The 21,241-nt window shown below is 41.1% G+C and overlaps 1 protein-coding gene across 2 annotated transcripts in view; it reads right to left on the bottom strand.

Moving 5' to 3' along the window:
* The window catches only part of EFL1 (elongation factor like GTPase 1), a 68,037-nt gene that overhangs the window by 28,400 nt on the left and 18,396 nt on the right, over nt 1–21,241 (bottom strand). For both annotated transcript variants that reach the window (XM_006905313.3, XM_025050065.1), the window contains exon 15: nt 19,865–20,003. In XM_006905313.3, coding sequence (XP_006905375.1) covers nt 19,865–20,003 — 139 coding nt within the window. The remainder of the gene's footprint in view (nt 1–19,864; nt 20,004–21,241) is intronic.

The following is a 21,241-nucleotide window of genomic DNA, read 5'->3' as shown; positions in this document are numbered from 1 at the left end:
GGTTGTTAACTAAATTTTTAAGCGAACATTGGTGATTTGAATTCAAGCCAACACTCTTCCCAATACATGCCTTACTTCCCCCCTGTGAGAAGCAGCAACTTTCAAAGCAGTTCTGTTATTGTGGATTGGACACTTCATAGATCAGTGAAATAAGAGTGAGAACTGTAGGTTGAATTTATGTTACTATCACTTTACATATTAGTGGTGTTTTACATCATAGTAGTGATGGGTCCTGAAAGCACAGTTGGCGAGTACTGGTATTATAAACTAACCAAGCCCCGTTATAAAGTACAAAAGGATCTGTACTAGAGGGTTAGATGAATGGAGATGCCGATTAAAGATGGGGCCCCAATGGGTAAATCCATTCTCATGTGCTACCCACCCTCTTGTTAAATGACAGATCGATAAATTTCTATGAGATAGCAGTTTTCATCACTAAGAACATCCTAAATGCTAGCAACAGAGGACTGGCTAACTAAATATGCTATACCCGTCAATGAAATACCATTCGTATAGCCCTAATAATTTACATTTAAACACAGATAAAGCAGACTACAAAATGCCATGTAGATAAAACTATATAAAGAGAAATATAACTAAAACTGAAAATTGTAAAAGTGTTAATATTGAGGTAATGAATGATATTATAAAAAAATATTGTAATTTTTACCATAAAAAGGTATTAGACACAAACTACAGGAACTTTTGAGTTTTTTAAGAGCTACCACTAACAAAATCAAATGACTGTAAGCTACATAAACTGATACATGGCAAAGGGGACACTGCAGTGATAATGACTAACTCAACGGCATATCCGCACAGAAAGAAACAGTCTGCTTCCCACCTTACAGCACTGGAAAACCGGTTCAGGTGGATTACAGGCCTAAATCTCCTAAGTAAAACAGAAAGCTCACAGAAGAATATCACAGAACTTTATGACTTTGGGGTAAGCAGAGTTCTTCAATGGGACACAAAAAGCACTAATCATTAAAATAAATGATAATTAAACTATACTGAAATTAAGAACTGCTATTCATCAAAAGACACCATTAGAGAGCAGAAAGGTAACTCATCTGTCATAATCATATCCAACCAGGGACTTTTATGAAGAATATATAAAAAATGTCTACAAATCAATACAAAAAAGGCAGAGAAAAGTGGACAAAGACTTAACAGGCATTTCATAAATGAGTAAAAATCAATGGTCAATAAACACAGGAAAAGCAGCTTAACATCACTATCTTCAGGGAAACAACTAAGATACTACTCCATATACATCAAAATGGTGTGACAAAAACAGAAACAAGTGTCAGCAGAGATGTGGCACGCTGGGACTTTCAGACACTCCTGGCCGCAGCACGCACTGGTACATTCCCTAAGCTCGACCATACACTGACCCTCCAACACAGAAACTGTTGTTCCAACAGCAATGTGCACAAATAGGCAGCAAAAGACATCTACGAGAAGAGTCAAAGCAACAATATTCCTAACAGCCAAATACTGAACGTAGAACAATGTCCACTCACAGAAGAGTGGGTAAATTGTGACAGTCACACAATAAGAATGACTGGTCGCAACCCTGTGCAGTGACACCGATGAATTTCACAAGAACGCTGGACAGAAGAAGCCACACACAAGCAAATGTATGTGCTCTATGATTCAGTTTATACGAAACTTAAAAACAGGTGAAATTAACCTGAGATGTTGGAAGCCAGGAGAGCTGCTACCCTTAGGGACGGGGCGTGCAGGCAGCAGTACCTGGAAACGCACTCAGCTTCCAGGATGCTGGTAACGTTGCTTCTGGATCTGGAGGCTGGCCACACTGGCTCGTGTGCCGTTTATGAAAACCTACCAAGCTATGGTTTAAGATTTGTATGCTTTTCTACATGCCTATTGCGCATCAATAAAAATGTTTAAAATGTTATTTGACACAAATTATATGGGTAATTAAAGTGCGTCTGAGTCTTTTAGAGACACCATTAACTGCGAATTAAAGATAAACAACTTCAGAGCCTTGAAAAAAGAACTGGCAACGAAAGGAAGAGAACGTGGTCCACCTCCTTCCATCTTTCCCTCCGCACGAGCCAGTGACTAACAAAGCGTGCCTCTCCACACCTCCTTCCGACACGTCTGTCCTCGAGCAAATCACTTCCTTACTCGCACGGGCGGAGCCAGCCTCCCCCGGCTGCCTGCTTCAGTCTGCCCTCTCTGGTCCCTGACACTGCAGTTCACTCGGAGGTTGGTCCTTCTAAATTCCCACTGGAAGATGCTTAAAAGGGTTTCTTGGGTTTTGGTCTGTTCCACTTTTCGGGAAAACAAAGCAACCCCCAGCAAACATCACACTACTCTACTGCTATCTTTACTTAGAAACAACATCCAGCATATCACCTGAAATATTTCCAAATGTCTCCTCCACGTTTAGCAGCTCAAACTACTGAAATCCGACACCCACGAGAGGAAAATCACCTCAGCTCACATCATGGGAAACGTTCCTTCACCTCTAAGAACAGAGAAAAGTGCTGCAAAGAGCAGGTCAGCAAAATGCCGTGCAAGTCGTTCAGGCTGTGTCCATGCACGGTCCAGGGAGGCCTGCGCACGTGAGTCTCTGCGCAAACACCCAGGAGACCTGTGAGGTGAGACGATCGCTTCTAACTGGCCCCAAATGAGAGACCCATGAGGGGATGTCAGGAGAACCTCTTTCACTCTACCAGGGCACTGGGTGTTTCCTCAAACAAACTCTGTCCCCAGTGAAAACTGTTACAAAGTAAAGAATTCCACTGTAACACGAAACAGAAATGCTGACAGGGCGTCTGTGAAGAAGCCTTCATCTGACAGACTAACGCAAACCACTGGTCAAGGCTCCCCAGCCCACGCCCGCTAGTGGAGTTAGATGACAATAACCAATCCCAATAACTCTGTCCCCACAAGTTCATAAAGGGCCTGATTTTGAAACCTGTCCATCACATTCTCTGGGCTGATCCCAATGAGCCCAGGAGGCGTTGTTATGGTGCCAAAACTGTATCAAGGTCCCTGAAGTAGGAGAAATGCTTCTCCCACATGCTAGACTCTTATCAGAGAGGGTGAGACACTACTGGTGACCCAGTGTCCTACGGGGGTCAACTCTTCTAGGTTTCACTCGTCTTCCAAAGGTCCTGGATATGGGAGCATCGGGGTTGAGTCAAAAGGCAAATTGAGTGACAGGTATCATCACACAGGTATCAATCTGCCCTCTGCAGACTACGCTCGGCTATCGGATTTCTCTGTCACATCTGGTTTCCTGTCCTCAGAGGTTGTTCCCTTGCAGGAGGCACCCTCAATCACCTTCAGGGCCTGTTCTGCCAATTCCCTGGACATGCCCCACACCTGAACGCGGACGATGCAGCCAGGCTCACGCTGACCCTGAGTACTCTGACTTGGTAGTCTACGTTAAGAAATGGCTCCGGAAGAGGGAGCAGTGCCACTCCCGAGTACACCAGGGTAGCGGGAAAAGCCTTCAGGGGGCTACGGAGGCAGCCAGCCAGGTTTTCAGACCCAATACCATATCAGGTTTGTAAACACATTATCTGGAAAATAAAATCATCTCCAAACCAATCTGTTTTAGTTAACATCAAGGGATTTATTTAAAGCTTTGCAAACGTTTATAGCTTGCTTGTACAATAGCCCTGTCCCTGATTTAATGACAGAAACACAAACGTCAAGTCCTCAGAGCTCATCCATTTTACAGATGAGGAACCCAAGGGGTACAGTGGGGAAAGATGTATCCCGCGTCACACAATCCCTGGCAGTTCTGGAGAGAGCTCTGTTTTCCTAATGCTCAGCCATTCCATCCATGCTTCCGCAGTGCAGTCCAGATAAGTCATATTTTTCCAAGGCCAATAAATAATCCTAAGAGTTCTGCTCCTTTCCAGAATCACTGAAATCTCATTCACATGCCTTTCCTCCACTGAAGGAAAAGTGAAAACGCCAGTTCAGGTAGAGAGGAGAGAAGAGGAAGAACTGGGGGCCACGGAGAGGCAGTGGGTGACCCTTTCCCCTGCGGAGCCGGTCAGCACACAGGAGCAGGGTGTGCCCGGTGGAGCGGATGAAGCAGTAATCCCTGCAGACCCCAGAGTCTACGCCCAGGCTGATCCTCAGAGAGGGACAAAAGGCCAGGGAAGTGAATTCCGAGTGCCCTGCCCACAGTTACCTTCAAACTGGTGGAAAAGGTTTATTTAAAATTAACATCAACTGGACCTTCAGGGGACAAAGAGGGGAACGTGCCTTGGGAGCCTAAATGGGATCACGTGAAGAAATGGGGAGAGAGCACTAGCTGTGTTTTATCCCAGCCCCGACTCCTCCACGGGCAACACTCAGAATCTGAGGTACCACTGATTTTTCCTTTTTCTCTTTTATTTCTTTTAGGTATTTTGAAGCTGGATTTTTTTGGTTAGCAACTTTATTTTCTGTCTTTTCATTTAAGAAGGTAGGCATTATAATGAATTAAGCACATCAGCAGTGTATAGAGAAAAGTTAATAGTTCTTTCTCCTGATAAATATCTTCACTAGTGTTTAGGGTGTGTTGCTTATACAAACAAAAATGCATACATATGTCACTTCTTAATCCCTCTTGATCTTCATTGCAGCTTACCATGTTAATGTAGACCTGTAATGTCAGCATTTTTTATTTTCAAAAATAGGTGACCTAATGTCCAACCCCATGAATGAGGCGCGCGCACACACACACACGTCACGCTCAAGAATTACGTGTCTTCTGGATGGGGCAGTATCTACGTTGTGACTTCAACTCGTAGTCAGAACTCACACTGGCTTTGTCTCTGAGAGGTCACTGTGGCAAGAGACAGATTTAAAGGGAGATTTCTTTTCCTTCACTGGCCCACCTGCTCCATGTTAGCACAGGCTGGGGAAATGGCAGCCTCCTAATTTTTTAGCTGAATGGTGAAATTATATTATTCACCCTACTCTTTAAGTTGTTCTTGTCCCAAAGTCCTCAGATGAGAAAATCTGATAATTCTTTGTTTTTATGATCACAGAAATTTTGGCTATAGACTGTTTCGCCCCATTTTATCCAATAACCCTTCTTCTGCCAACCTCCGAGTAAACTGGGAGTTAGGAATTTTCATCCTCTTCCTTATGATCTCCTCACCTTCCATTTTTCCCAAACGTCGGGAAAACTGCCCACATCACATGCAGGACACAAAGCGCTGGAGACACCGCGGCAGGCACGAGCGCCAGTGTCCACCCGCGCCCACTCGCACAGCTCCCTTTCCATCCCTTTTACAGTGAGGGTTTAGTGTGCGTGGGGTCAGTCCGACTGGGGGGTAGAACTGGGCCCTGACTTAGAGCCCCGTGTGACTTAGCGAGCAGCAGAAGGACAGGTCCTTCTCAGGGAGAAGCACGCCGTGGTCATGAACTCCCACCTCCAGCAGGATACTGAGCTCAGTGGGTCACAGGTCAACCCGATTGCAGGGTTTTGCCCTTTCCAGGTTAGAATAACTTTTTTGAAGCTGACCACTGCTCCTAAACCGCCCTCCGAGGTGGCTGTGCATGTCTGTTAGCAGTCACAGTCATGGTTCGCACCTTCCTGATGCTCCTGCCGTGTCCTGTGGGCACCAGTGGCTACTATTCTGCACCCCGCGCATCGCAATGGCCCGTGTCCTGCACGGTAACAGAAGATCAGCCCCCTCCCAGATGAGCACTCACGACGCCTTTCCTAACCATCAAAGGCAGAGTAACCAGACTACGAAGAATTATTAACCACTGACTGCTATGAGCTGTAAGCTTGAGTCACTTTTCTTAGCCACTGTTCTAGCCTGCTTCCCATCTCTCCTCACCTCGGAAGTCCTAGAGTGCCACCGTCCCACAGAGAGTAAACCCAAACCAGGGGATGACAGCCCAACCGGCTCTAGCCACCCTTGAAAGGTGAGCCCTGCATTAATACTGCTACTGCTGGAGTGTTTTGCTCTTGGACTCCTAAAATCACCTGACATTGCTCCTCCGGGCAGACTTCCAGTTCTTAGGGAATCCTGTGCTTGGTTTTGTTTTAACACTGGCTGCAGTAACTCCCTAAGAAACTTAACCAGCTGCCAACTGACCCTATTCACAAACAGAGAACACAAAGGCCTATTGTAAATCCAGTGATAATATTCAAAATGGCTAAAAATCCAGTGCCTCAGAGCTACAGAATAAATTTTGCTGGACCATCCCCAGAACCTTTGTTATTACATTTCTTCCAGGTCCTTCCATCAGATTTAGGGAAGGTAGGTGCACACTTATCACTCAACCTGTTCTCAACTGGTTTCTTACAAGAAGTCTGTTTCAAACAGTCCTGTTGCTTTTGTTTGAAAAGCTGTTGTTTTTCTTTTAAAATGCTGTATTTTTCTATAAGTCCACTGAGTCTCTCTGCATTGATCCAAGAGAGGCAAGTGTGCATGTTTGTTCTGTGAGTGACAAGGAGCTGTGCTGGTGAGCACGAAGGCTTCTGTTCAAGTCTTAAGTCTTCACAAAAAGGAGGGGGAAGATTTTAGATTTACTGTAAATTTCTTTGCTGCTGTGGCAACAGCCATCTATACATTATTAGGCAGTGTCAGCAAGCAGTCTCAGGGCTCACTTCTGTCTCAAGTCGAGTGAGTTGGTTTTTAACACCGATTTAATCGTGTGGGTGTGTATGTATGTGCAGATTATTTTTAATGTGTGTGGAACATTTTTAAAAGACATATTAGGTCAGAAGCAAAATCTCAATAAAGTCTCCAAAACAGATACTGCTCAGCTACTATTTTATTTTATGACTCTCCATAATCTTTTCCACCCTAGTCTGCACCCCTACTGTGATCAGAAAAAGAGGAATTTTTCTGTCATGAAAGTTATTTAAAATTCGCTTCCACCATTTTAGGTATTTAAGGAAAACGGAAAGTTTTCTTTGCATCATCTTTTCTCCTTGGCATGTCCACATCTTTCCATACATGTATTATTATTCATTATCCACATCTTAGTATACCTATTTATTATAAAAATAAAGAAGAAAAACAGCGACAATAACCAATGAGTTGAAATCTCTGGGGCTGTTAATCTCTAAGATTAGTTGAAGCCGTAAAGTTTTCCTTTATAGAAAAGAAAGTTTAAAATTTCATCATTCAAATATAGCCTATCTAAAACACCTGGAAATGATTTCAAAGTTTTCAAAGTCACTATTCTAATAGTATTACTTCCAACCTAACCATTACTGGCCTTTGAAATATAGAAGCTAAAAGCAGACTGGACAGATCAAATACTACAGATAAAAGCATTTTGAAAAGCATACAGTGCTATAAAAACATAAGGTGGTAGTATTAAAAATGGATTTGGACATGAAATCCCAAACTCATTCATTTCAATGACTCCCTTAAATCTTGGAGAGCAGAAAACGGTGAGACTTTAATCCACATCCAGTTCTGCATCTTACTGGGATCATTTCAGGCCAGTTCACTGTAATCAAATTACACTCCACACAGGATTAGAAACAAACTGAGAAGTTCTGGGCAAGTGCCACAGCTTTTCATGCAAAGCCATCGTGCGCACTTTCTTAGAGGACATTTGGAAAGTATGTGATCAAATTTGAAAGCAACTTCTCAAGAGCTGCACGTAGTAGTCTTTTCGACAAAGAAGAGTTTTATATTTGTGGCAAAGTCAAAATCTCTGGCTGCAGCTAACTAGTGGCAAGTTGGTGATAAAACAGTCCCAAGGACAATGGGAAGCCCTCATGTGAACTGATAAAGGGAATAACAACAGTAATGAACTTGAAACTGTGTCAGAAGAAACTGATAAATCGCCCAAGGGCAGAGATTATAGGCACCCACGGGTGCGTGGGCACACAGCACCTCCCAGTGCGCTGTGAGCAGAGCTCAAGGCACAGCTGTTGAACTGCACCGAGCTCATAACATATTTAATACCAATTTTATAAAACAAAGGAAAGAGGCAAAAATTGTGTGCACGTATGTGCTGTATAAGGAAAACCTATGGAAGGATACATGCCACTTTGTTATCAACGGTTACAGCAAAGAAGTGGTTGACAGTTCTGTATTGTTTGGATGTGTACTATAAGCATGTATTACTTTTGAAATCCAAGTGAATGGAATCAAAATAACAACACACTATTTAATTTGCCAACAAAGAATATTATTTTTAAAACAAAGAACAATTCAAATTCTATGTATATGTGTGTTTATACATGTATATATACTTTTTCCAAATAAAAGAAAAAAGAAAACATCCTAGGATTATGCTATGGTTTGTAATTAACTACTGGATCCTGAAAATGGAAGAGTGAACATAATGACTGAATATACTTGGAGGAAAAAAATATAGACAGATTCAACTAACATTTACTGAGCATTAATCACATGCTCAGTAGTTATCTAATAACTTCGGATTTAGAGAATATTTGCCCTCAATTTATCCATAGCCTTCCTTATTTACACCCATTTATAGCCCCTTCTAGCTCCGCGATAGCAACCCTTACATTCTGAACATAAAGTCAAAGATTACTTTCTCATTATCAAAGGTTTTTATTCATGAGAATGTACTATTACATGCACTACTGCATGTAAGAACACTTAAGTTGTCCATATTCTGCTTAACTTTGGAGGCGTTTAGCCAGAGTAAAATTTGGCAAAGCCTTTTAAAACAGACTAATTTTCCTGGTGCTGTAAAACTACTTATCAAAGTGCAAGGGTATATTTTGCAACTTAAACTAAAAAATGGGCATTCTTCCCGCCTCTGGCTCCTGTTATCAAATACACCTTCCTTTCAAATTAAGAAGCCAAACCTATTCTTTAGAAATACACATGGCTCAATCAACTGAACACGCTTATAAAAATGTTTGGCCTCTTCCAACTCCTGCCACGGCTCTCCAACTCTTGTCCTACTTGGTCTCCCCACTCTCCTAGCCCCAGACACCGCTGTCACCAACACTGCTGGCAGCCTCAGTGGCTGAATCAAGCTACTTTCTCTCTGCCAGGACACTGGAAAACTCTTTGGACCTTCAGGGGACAAAGAGCAATCTCTGAGTAGTAGCAATGCAATCTCTGAGAAAGTACTTTAATTGACAAAGAGTTTACTGAAAACTTGTTTGGGAGTCCCTAGGTAACAAAACAAGGTAAGTGGACTTTCTTCCAAAATTGGGTTTGGTTAGCGGTGCTGTGGGGGCCGAATGGATGCTCAGCCTCCAGCTCGATCCCAGCTCCCTCACCTGAAATACCCTACACTATTCTCAGACTAGATCGATTTCACCTTCATTCTATAAGGCTGAACTATGTCCTACGATTGTTCCATAAACATTTCTTGAGCATTTATTTAGTTCAAAGCATGTCAGAGATACAAAGACATTGTCAGAGATACAAAGATGAATCGGGTAAAATTCATTCTGAAAGAATTGAGTCTAAGTCTTAATCTGGTGGGATAGGGATACATAGGATAACATTTCAGCGTTGACTCTTTTTTTTTTTTTTTTCAAACGCCTACAGCACCTTGTATTCCTAGGTGGTCTCCCATCCAAATACTAATCCAATGTTGACTCTTAATGTTTAAAGAATAATTTGAAAAACATGATAGACAGCCATTAACAGGATTAAAAATAGGATAGGCCTTCCAAAACATCAGAGAATCTAAAAATACAGAAAAATATAGTTTAAAACATGCACTAAAGAAGCATTAAAATCAAAGCATAAAATAAAATAATCAAGAGAAAAATATATCAGTTGAAACTAGAGTGACCACAGAAATCATCACCCAAACTCGAGTTTTCAGGAGGAAGAGGGGCACTAGTAACACCTTCCAAAATGACAGGCATACAGCATACACCAGGATGTAGTGAGCAAGCAGGCCGTGAGGTCTTCCTAGTTATAAAAATAGATCGTTCCCTTTATTAAGAAAGGTGGAGTTAATGGGTTCAAATGCTCATCTTCCTCTCCACTTCCCTAGAGTCTTGTTTTCAGAATCTAAAAATCGATAAGGCACACTGAAGAAAATGGAAAAAAAGAATAGGATATACAAAAAATATTCCATGGTGTATGCAAAGAACAAAGCGACAGATGTTACATTTTAAAATAAATTTAAATTTAGTCATAACGTTTGAGTTTTGCAAATATTTTTTATATCATTCATAGTTAAAATCAATAAATTCAAATTACCTATAGCTATATCAGTAAATTAAGACCTTTTACTTGTTTGGACTTTTTTTTTTTTTAAGGCAATTTTATACTTTAATACCTGGTTTCAGTTATAAACTTGTCTAACCTCATAAAGGGAAGCGTTTTTCAAATTTATCCAAAACACAATAGATATATTAGACTTATGTAGAAAATCAGACTTTTATAGTCCAAATTCAGAAACACTCAAAGTTACTCCAAAAAATGAGATTTTGAAAGATCTGAGTAAGACCAATGTTATATTACTTGCAAACATGTGCAGCACTAAGATATCCGGCTATGGACAGCCCTATGGTATCTCACATCTGGGAGAATATCTCTACACATAAAAGACACACAGCCACATGTGCGCACACACATCCAGCCTAGCTATCTACTCCAATATCTGTACTCTGATATAGGCCATCGGGAGAAATTAATTCCTGGTGAACACAATGAACATCAGAAGCAACAAAGGAGCAAAGCAGAAGCACATGACTGGTGATCATATGCTGGAAATTCAAGTTCCTAGTACAAGCTGGACCTCCATTCTCCCTTTCTGATCTGTACTCTCTCAATTTTCTCATATATAATCTAGAAGCCAAACACCAGCAAGCTGATGAGTAACTGTAACGATACCTCCTAGAACTTCCATACTCTTTCTCCTGCTGACAATTCCGTTCCACCTCTGTGCTCAGAAGGAGCACCTGGGAGGGCAGTACACAGTCACGCATCTATCCCCTCGCACCGGCACTGGAACACGTGTCCTGGTAACATGCCCACTGTGTAAGGGGCCTGGCTTCAACACCAGATATGCCCGAAGAATGACGATCCCTGCCCTGGAGCTGAGAGACACCAACGGAAAGCACGACCAATGCAATGGAATCCATGTTCTAAGATAAACGGATTAAGAGTATAGAAGAAACTCAGAGGAAGGAGCCAGAAGTCTGTGCCTCAGAGCAGCTGGGGAAGCCTTGGGAGAGGGGCGCTGGGGCTGCGCTCTGAGCCCGACGTGGCCGGGCAGAACGCGGAAGAAGAACGCTTGAGCAGAAGAGTCAGCGTGCGCTGAAACAGTGTGAAAATCCTGGAGCAGTCACTGCTGAAAACAGTGTGGAGCTTCCTCAAGTAATAAAACAAGAGCTACCATGCGCCTCAGAGATTCTACCTCTCTGTACACACGGAATGCAGGGTTTCCAAGAGGTGCATGCACTCCAGTGCTCACTACGACATTCTCCGCAACAGCCAAGATAGGGAAACAAGTAAGGTGTCTGCCAACGATGAACGTATAAAAGACCTGTAACGTGTACACACATACACACAGTGGAATATTATTCAACCATGAGAAAGGAGGAAATCCTGCAATGTGAGATACACGGATGGACCTTAATTGAGTTGAGTCAGGCAGAACAAGACAAACACTGAGTGATATCACTTGTACACGAAATCTAAAAGAGCCCAATCTATAGAAAGAGAGTAGAACAGTGGTTACCAGAGGTTTGGGGGCGGGAAATTGAGGATGTGTTGTTTTAAGGTACTAAATTACAAACTAGGAGATAAACAAGTCCTAGAGAGCGAATGGCACAGCAAAGTAATTATAGACAATACTGTATTATAAACATCGAAGTCGCTAAGAGACTAAATCTTAATTGTTCCCACAACAAAAAAGCGATAATTATTTGATATGATAGAGGTGTTAGGTAACACTAGTGTTAATTATATTACAATATATATCATATCAACATGCCCACCTTAAACTTACACAGTGTTCTATGTCAATTATATCTCAATAAAAATAATTTTTTAAGAATCCTGATGTATTCAAGAGTGGTGAGAAGTGAAGCAGAGGTGGGGAGAAGCTGCACACGAAACCAGTCTAAACTACAATATGACATCGGCGGTGAGGAAGTCTAAGGGGCTACTGGAAAACCTTTCTCTTTGGGAATGAGATTGGGGGTGGGGGTGTCTCTCATTCTCTCTCTAGAGTGTCTTTTTTTTTTCAAACTGGATAAAATTAACAAATTCTCATTGTTCAGCTTCTCTCTTCTCCCTTTTGAGAGCAGCTAAGCTATTTCCTCTCCAGTCCTTCCCGAGAGTCCTCTGCCCACCCACCCCGCCTCCCCACCATTGCCCAGAAAAGACCAGGGTTCTGGTTTCAACTCTCACAATTCAGGCTCAGAGAAGACCCAGTCTCTCTCAGAGTCTCAGATTCCCTTTATATAGAAGTGGACTTCATGAACTATGAAATTCAGGGCCTCCATAAGCAGAACGTCAAAAATCACAGCATATTTTCATTTTAACAATCATAGAAAGGGAGGGGAATCAGTAGAGAAGCATTTAAAGGAATCTCAGCTATACAGTTGTACAGAAAACAAAATCTAGTTAATAAGGGATGGTTAGAATAGTGCAATTAGTTGTCCAAGTCAAAACTTCCTCAGTCTCAGTGTTCTTGTCTGCAAAATGAAGATAAGTTTACCGCTAAATTTGTTCTGAGTATTAAATAAGAAACATAAACAAAAGCAACTCACTGAACACGTGGAACGCAATAGGTGCTAAGTAAACTTTGGTTAAATCTAGTTTGCTATCTCTCTCAAATGCATTTATAAATGTGGCATCTCTTAGTTTAACAAAAGACATGCAAGTATTATGACGTTACGTAAACTGTTCAGAAAACGGAATTTTACAATTGTCATTTTGGAAAAATTGAAGGCCTGTGGCTTTGAAGAAAAACAACTATTATACAATAAATCTAATAACTGCTGCTTCTGTAGAGACCTAAAAGAAAAATGTTCCTCTCTCTACCCACTCCCATTCCCAGAAGACAGGGTCTTTGCCTTTGATTTTCAAAGCATATCTGATTTCTTCCAGCCATTACAGAGTCAAATAATAAGACGGGTTTAGATACAACAGTGAAGGAATAACAACTCTTTCTTCGATTCTGTACTTAAGACCCAAATCCTTTGAAATACGATCATCAATGCAATTATGCACTGAACTGCGGTAAGTTAACAGTCATCTGGGAAACATAAAACCAGTGACAATGTGCTTCTAACTACATGGGAGATCAGGATATTAGTGATATTTTATATTCTGCTTCACTGCCCACTAAGCAGCATATATTTTCATAATAATACTCTTTCCAAGTAGAAACAACTCAAGGAGTCATGACTCAATTTCCAAGATGAAGAGGAAACCGAAGGGAAAAAACATATGCGTGAAACAATGCCTCTAGTATTTGAAGACGTAGGAGGGGCAAGAGAAAGAGAGGTCCAAAATACATTTAAATGACTCTGAAATCATTCTTCAGGTTTAAACAGCATGCTAAACTCATCTCGACTTCTGTTTTAATGACTCAGACATCTCTGAACGTCCGATAAAAAAAAAACCACACGCCTGCCTGCCATGTGCAGGACTCTGAGCTGGACAAAAGAGTAGTTTTTAGTACCTCCACAGAGGATACTGCTGTGTGAATAAACTTCGGCCCAGCAAAGCACACAACCCCCTCAGCACTCATACGCCTTCGCCCAACAGCTGAGAACCTTTACGAACAGAGTTAAAGGTTACTAATTTCACACGTGGGCTCCGGCGCGGAGCACAGGCTCCTGCAGGCGCGCAGACACCCAGTCTTTGTTCCAGTTTTCAGACAGGATGGAAACCCACGGCAAAGGCTGCCCCCTTGTGTTCTCAGCGTTGCCGTGGCCCTCGTTAGAGCTGAAACAACTGTCTGCACAGTAAGCCTGAACAGCCTGTGATGGCTTCGGAGGGCAGACCCAACCTCTGCCCAGAAATCGAGGCCGCTTACGCCTTCAAAGAACACTCTGAGAATGTGGCAATGGTCGAGCTGGCTCAAGTCTGAGAAAGCCGTCTGGACCTCTCGAGACACAGCCATGTGTAGCTCGCTGGTCCTTGCACATCCACTCAGAATGAGGACTGCTTTTTTAAAGCTCCTGCTTACGAGAAGAGATCTCTAGAGGGTTGGAATTCCTTTCTGTCCAATGCCCTCTGGGCCTCTGGCTTTCTGAAGGTTACCTGTAGCAAGCCGTAGTAGGTACAGGGGCAGGGAGGAGGGCACTGAGAACAGCAACGAAAGGAAGCAGGGAGAGGCAGTACAGAAAGTTCTTAGAAAACCGAACAAGAGAGAAGGAAAGGCCACAGAGGTCACCTGACCCAACCTTACTTTATAAGCATATCGAGTCAGGTCTGGAAGTCCCCACAAAAGTGGCCAACTTGCCGGAAGTCTCACCTGGCAAACCCAGTGCTGTTTCTCTCATAAGAGGCTGCCTTACTGGTTAGTTTGGGATCAAAACTATGATGGACCGAGAAATAACCTAGAAGATTAAACTGAAGTAGCCAGCATGATAACTCTAACCTAGTGGGTAGTATAGAACCAAACACATAATCAGTGCAACATGCATGTATGTGAGAGTGATTAAGTTATAAAAGTAAGCATGCAAGGCCTGTCTTTTCAGAGCAAGTAATAGTTCACTGCATGTAAAAAGAAGAAAAAAACCCTGCATTTTTTGTTTCTTTTGAGAGACTGGAGCCTGAGAAAGGAAGGCTTACTAAAGACATTGATATCCCTTTCTCCTTTCTCCAAATCCTCTAGCCCCAAATCTCAAGCAAAATGTCCAAAGAAAGGTAAAAATTAAGACAAGGTCATGTCAACACAGGAAAAGGTCTCATCCAAATGCCAGAAACTTTGAAAAACGGAACCAGATTAAAGTTCACCCAGTCAAACTAGAATTAACTTATGCCACTGAGAATAGCTGGTCTCTCCAGAAGAGCCCCCAGACCTCTTGAACACCCCAGAGTAAGAAGGGAAAGGGCAGAAGTCTTGGAAGATCCTGCAGCAGAACAAGTAACTCTGGCTGCTGCCAGAGGCTCAGTTTTGAGACAGCTAGGCCTGGGGCTACAACCAAGGACCTTGTACGAAAACCAGAAGGCCTTCTCCCCAGAAGAGACTACTGCTGGTCTAATTTAGTTGTTTGAAATCATCTGGTAATGGTAAAGCCAGAAGGCAAGGACAACACAGTGCTGGTTTAAGTCCATCCCTTTCTTAAGCTCCGTTACACTAGAAATGGCTCAATACAGAAAAGATGCAGATTCTTCCTAAGTGAACTTATAAATTCACACAAATAAAATCGTCTTACTACGGGAACACATGTTATGTATGAATGCGTGTTTACACAGGGATAGAAATTTGGAAGAACATACGTTACACTGGTAACGCCTACAGTAATTAACCGTAAGAAGGTCTCTTACCTATTTTTTTTCCTACATTATCGGGTTTATAGTAATAGAGAGTAATCACGATTTACTTGTATTAGTAAAATAAAATGTCTTAACATAGATATTTCATGTACTAGAATAAGATAAAATGATATCAAGTTAACATGGAAGAATAAATGTCTAAGAACGGTCAACTATTGAAATGAATAGTGATAAATAAAACTTAAAAATGAGTTATTGAAACCACCAGAACCAAGCAACATAAAATGGCAAATACATCAGAAATGAAAACAGAGCCCAGCAACAAACTAATATTTGTAGACATCTGCAATGACAAAAGTGGTGACAAAACGGGGGGTGGGAGGAGGTTTACTTGATAAACTGTGCTGCCACGACAGCTATGCATCTGGGGGAAAAAATGAACCTAACTATCTATACCTTCCAGGTAACCTGGTCCATGCCCTAGAACAGCTTAGATGAGCCCATGAGGTCTACATAACATAAAACATTCAAAGAACAAACAAATGCCAAAGCACGTAATCGAGAATAAGAGAACTGACAGAAAAAAAAAAAAAAGATGGTCGGTGGAGCTTAAGTCCCTAACCTCACACCTCAGATGACAACAACTGGGGCAGTTAACTCTCTAACTAGGAGGCAACTGAGCCCTGCCTTCCCTTGGGAGCACCCTTAGCTCAGAAGACCAGAAAGGGGCTTCAAGTGACTCCTGGGGGCAACTCTGGCCTTAGGAAGCCTAGGATAAAGCTCTCCTCATGAATGAACCAAGACTAAGAAAAAAAAGCTCAGATTCAGCATAGCTGTGCTTCTCCGACATCACACAGCCTTGCCTTTTTCAGCCCAGGATTCACCTGCGTGCCTCCAGAACACCTGGGACGCACTGAGAGGAGGAGAGAGCGATTCGTTTCCGTGTACTGCGTGTAAGCAAAGAATTCCAAGGGGTAAAAATCGCCTTTGCTCTGGGGGCCTAGATAATCTTATCACCTTAAAATGTCACTATCTTGATATCCTTTAATAAGAACTGTTCAGACTAAGAAAGAATTTTGCTCATCTATGAAATTCCAAAATATTCATAATGAAAAGCAAATGTGTTTACTTCTAAAAAAGTGTTTTTTGCACTTTCTTTCTAACTTCCTTTTCTACCTGAGAATAGTTTAAACTATGAAGAAATAAATGGTGAACACTAAGGCGCTCTGGCTGTTCATGTGTTCTCCCAACCTAAGCTCTGTCCTCTTACTAACTGATTGATTCGTTCAACCAATACTCACTGAGCGCCCAAAGGATCTTCATGAGGAGCAATGAAATGTAAAGACTCCCGAGGTAAAATCTCATTTGCAAGATAAGGTGACCGCTCCTGAATAAACACTAGTAGTCTGGCACACAGGCAGACACTATTTGATGTCATTATTATAACCAATACTAATACCAGGCTCCAAGCAAATGAACTGAATAATCAATCTGAAATCTATGATTATCTATGAGAGCACGTAGTACCAAAATCAACATAAGGAACAGTAAAAAGAACCTTGAAGGGATAACAATTGATAACAGTAACTAACAATTGATAATGTTATCAAATCACAACCTGGACAACAAGCCAGGGATATAGCTGGTTTCATGGCTGTTAACACCAAATTTTTTAAGGACCAGAAAATTCCTGTGCCATTTAAATGTTCCACAGAATAAAAAACAATGAAAACCACCCCTTACTTTGTTATTTATTTCATGAAACCAGTATAATGCTGATACCTAAATTCCACGAACAAATTTATCAACATGAAAAATCTAGATAACAGTAAATCGAATCTAACAGTGTATGAAGAGAATATGCAATGATCAAGTGATGTCCTTCTCCCCCTAGGAACGCAAGGATAGCTAAATAATCAGGAAATAATTAAATATAATTCAGGACATGAATTATAGCAAGGAGGAAAGCTCTACAACTTTGGCTTCAGATGCTGAGATCGCATCAATAAAATTCAGTATCTACTCCTGAATTAAAAAAGTTTCCTAGCATAATAAGTAAGCACTATGAATCAACAGGCAAATCATTCAGCGAACCTGAAACTAAAATACTAGGAATATTTTCATTAAAGTCAGGAAGGAACCAGACAGAATAGCAGCTATAATTATTATTATCAGCCATATTTTTATAGGCAATATAACAATAAAAAGACACATATCTGTTAGGAAATATAAGACTAAAATCATGATCATCTGTAAAAGAAAACTTATTAAAATCAGTTGAAACTAAATGTTTAGAAGGGACTACTTATTTACTGACTAAAATAGACTCTTTCCAAGTTGAAATACTGATAACAAAGTATATTTAAAAGAAATTCATTAGTAACTAAAAGTTTTACATAAGTACCTCAAAAGGCTTAAGAATCACAAACTTTTGAGATTTCCCTTGAAATAAATCAAATTAAATATGCTAGTAAAACTCTTCAAAGACTTCTGACCCCTCAGGTAACCCGCATTACTAGGAAACACACACACTCTCTCATTCAAACCACACCGACTTCCTATCTACCCAGCAGTCAACCATGGCGGAACTAAAACCAGTTCAGATAAAAGCTAAATATCATTTTCCTCATGTTGTAAAAAGAGGAATATCATATCTCTTCTTATAATATATCCCCGAAATTTTAAAGATTTAACCATATGGAAGAGATCTGAAAGTGTATTAAGAAAAGGCTAAAGATTTAGAATCCTAATTCAATTTCCCCTCACATTTTAACAGGAGCCTGTAGCAAACATTTACTTTCAGAGAGATTCTCAGTACAAAATTGAACAAAAGGCTATTGTGTGTTAAACATGTGAGGACTTTCTGGCCCCGTCTATGCCAACTTTTCAAATATCACACTGGAATTAAATTACCTTAAACTTTAAATCAACTGTTTCCAGACCACAAAATCTATTCCACACGTATTAGTGTGAGTTCTCCAAGTGAGTAATAGCTGAGTTCGAAAGGGAAATACACATTTTTCAGGTGCCAGTGCAAGTGCTTCCCTTCAGACCTTGCCTATATCCACTGACTTGTTCAAGAACGCCATGAGCCTTCACCTCCTCCCCCAACAAGAGTTCCTCTCTGCATTAGATAAATCTGATTCTATCATTTCTGATGAAAAACACATGGGTATCAGTCACACCATTCTCTACTTTTTTCCTATTAGATAGGAATTACAACTTTTTCTCTAAGTTAACAGTTAAAAAAGATGAAATTTACAGGCCTGTCCTGGTCACTATAAACATCACTATGTTTTAATTTGTAATTTGTGTCTTATCACGGGCCTACTAAAATATAAAAGGAAATGAGAGATTATAATTAGTGGTATAGTTGTTTTAAACCATGTCCACAAATTCGTTGACATGTCTCCATCAAAAGGTGGCGTTAGTCCCCTCCCTCTGGATATGGGCCTGCCCTAGTGACTCACTTCTAATAAAGAGAATGTGGCAGAAGTGAGGCTGAAGGCTTTGGAGCTGACAGAGCTTCCTCCGGCCTCTTCCCCCTGGGATGCTCACCTGCAGAACCCAGCCACCAGGCCGTGAGGAAGCCAAGCAGCCATATGGAAGGCCACACGTTCCTGCCCCAGTCACACTCTCAACCAAGGTCCCAGCAGACAGTCAGCACCAACTGTCAAACACGAGTGAAAAGAGCCTTCATATAATTCTAGCACTTCAGCTGTCCCACCAAACCACTCCCAATTACAGATTCATGAGAAAACAAAAGGTGTCTCTGTAGTAAGCGACTAGGCTTTGGGTGGTCTGTTATGCAGCAACGGATAACTGGAACATATAAATCAGTTCAACCAAATTCAGCCACCCATCTTATGCTTCCCTCTCATTTCAACACCCACCTCCAAAGGAGGCAAAACTGTTTTAAGTTTAAAAACAAAACACCCAAAAAACAAAAACCCAAACTGTGCTGACATACCTGGGGTCTCAAACAAGTCAGCAGAGCAGCCTAATGGCTGGAATCCCAGCCTCCATTACCCTCAGCTGCCAGCTGGCTTCCTCTCGAGCTCTTTGCTTTCCACTTAGTAACAAACCAAAATCCTTGGCCTTCTCCTCCGTCCTGCCTTAAACTTACTCCTAGCTTTGAAAAGCTGCTTTCATTAAACACCTGGTTTATGAGATTATTGCTACTGCTACATATGCTCCAGTTCTGAAATCAGGAAACAAGTGAAATGTGTCTAAAACGGTAACTCTGACTCTAAGGCTAAAGGAACCCCAGCTTTGAGTGGAGGTGACTTGAGGAGTATTTTCTTTTAAAACAGAACTACTATAATTCACAGCAAGTTACTGATCTATATGCTAATTACTCAAATGCATGAAGTTAACATCTAAGAACATGAGAAAAGAAGACCCCAGTCATTTCCTTCAGAGATTTCACTATGGTTGTGACCAGTCAGGTAACCCCTCAGGATGGAGTACACATGTGACACACAGCACCACCCTACCTAGCACGTTTCCTGGAGGCACCTCTTCTAGGTCTTCCAGTTCCCTGCCCATCAGAAGGTACAGGTGTTCCAGAGTGCAGCATGCCATGTGGGGGATGGGGGGCAGGTCGTCCGGTGGAGCTGAGAAGCCTAATGGTACCTGGGCAAAGAAAAATGGCTGAAGGTAAGTTAGGAGGCATTAAATGAAAACATTAAATAATATCTATAGCATTATTAATCTTCATTAGTAAGATAGGCTGCAGTCACATTTCATGTCAACCTGAAATACGCAAACCTGAAATGGTGTTATATAAAAAAAATCTAACATTAAAATCTGAACTAGTGAAATTTCTCAAATATTTAAAAATTATCAGGAATCCCACACAATCATGAGCTTTATGGCGAAGTAACATAAATTCTGTTGTAACCTGGTAGCACCGCATAAGCTAATAAACAAAAATCCATGTCACCCGTTGCTAGGATTCACGCAAATCATGTCACACACTAGTTCTGGTGACAACTATATTATTTCAACACTCATTACTATTATCATTTAAATTGATTTAACCTCCTTGTGATGCTCTTCAAGCATTCAAGAGGAGCTGGAGCTCTCGTGCTGGTAACGTGAAAATGAGCACTCTGGAGGAGCGCTAAATGTTGACACGCTACAGGACGACACATTTCTGAGCTCCCTGGCATCACATTTATTCTTGGGGAGATATCGTCTCAAAATACTCAAGTTTTGTCAAGAATTATTCAATACCTTGAAAAATATTCAAGATATTTTCTTGAATTATTCAGTGACCTCCATATAAATGCTAGTGCCCTGAAAGCATTTCAATCACCAACTTATCTTTGGGACCCACAGGCCCAAGGCACTGTGCTCGTGCTATGCAGAGGAAAAAAATGTTAGGATATAAAATATACGAAGATAACTAACATCACAAACATAAAGTGAGTGACAAAAGGCAATGCAGGGAAGTAAATTCATTAAAGCTCAGAGGAGGGAGAAGCTGTTACGTTAGGTTAAACTCGAAAATTTCATGAAAATGATGGCCTTGCAGGCATATATTACATTTAAGTGTATAACTTCTGATTTAATGACAATTCTGCAAGGTGCTCTAGAGATAGGTTGGGAAGAAATAAAAATAGAAAGTTTTTATTTAATAGAAACAGGAAGAGAAAAATCAGCCATATGCAATATGACCATCCATCCACTTAGAACAAACTGTAAATTATGAGTAAGACAGTTCAACAAGGTGGCTAGACACAAGATCAATATAAAAAAGTTAACTGTCTGTAGATCAGCAAAAAAAAAAACCCCATTTTTTAAAAACAGTAATGTTTAGGTGTATCTATCCATTTCTTTAGGTTATTTCAAATGTTTTTCATTGAAGT

Source organism: Pteropus alecto, unplaced genomic scaffold (assembly GCF_000325575.1).
Source record: "Pteropus alecto unplaced genomic scaffold, ASM32557v1 scaffold60, whole genome shotgun sequence".
NCBI classification, from domain to species: domain Eukaryota; kingdom Metazoa; phylum Chordata; class Mammalia; order Chiroptera; family Pteropodidae; genus Pteropus; species Pteropus alecto.
Note: the sequence above shows the minus strand (reverse complement) of the source record. Positions and strands in the feature narration are given on the sequence as shown.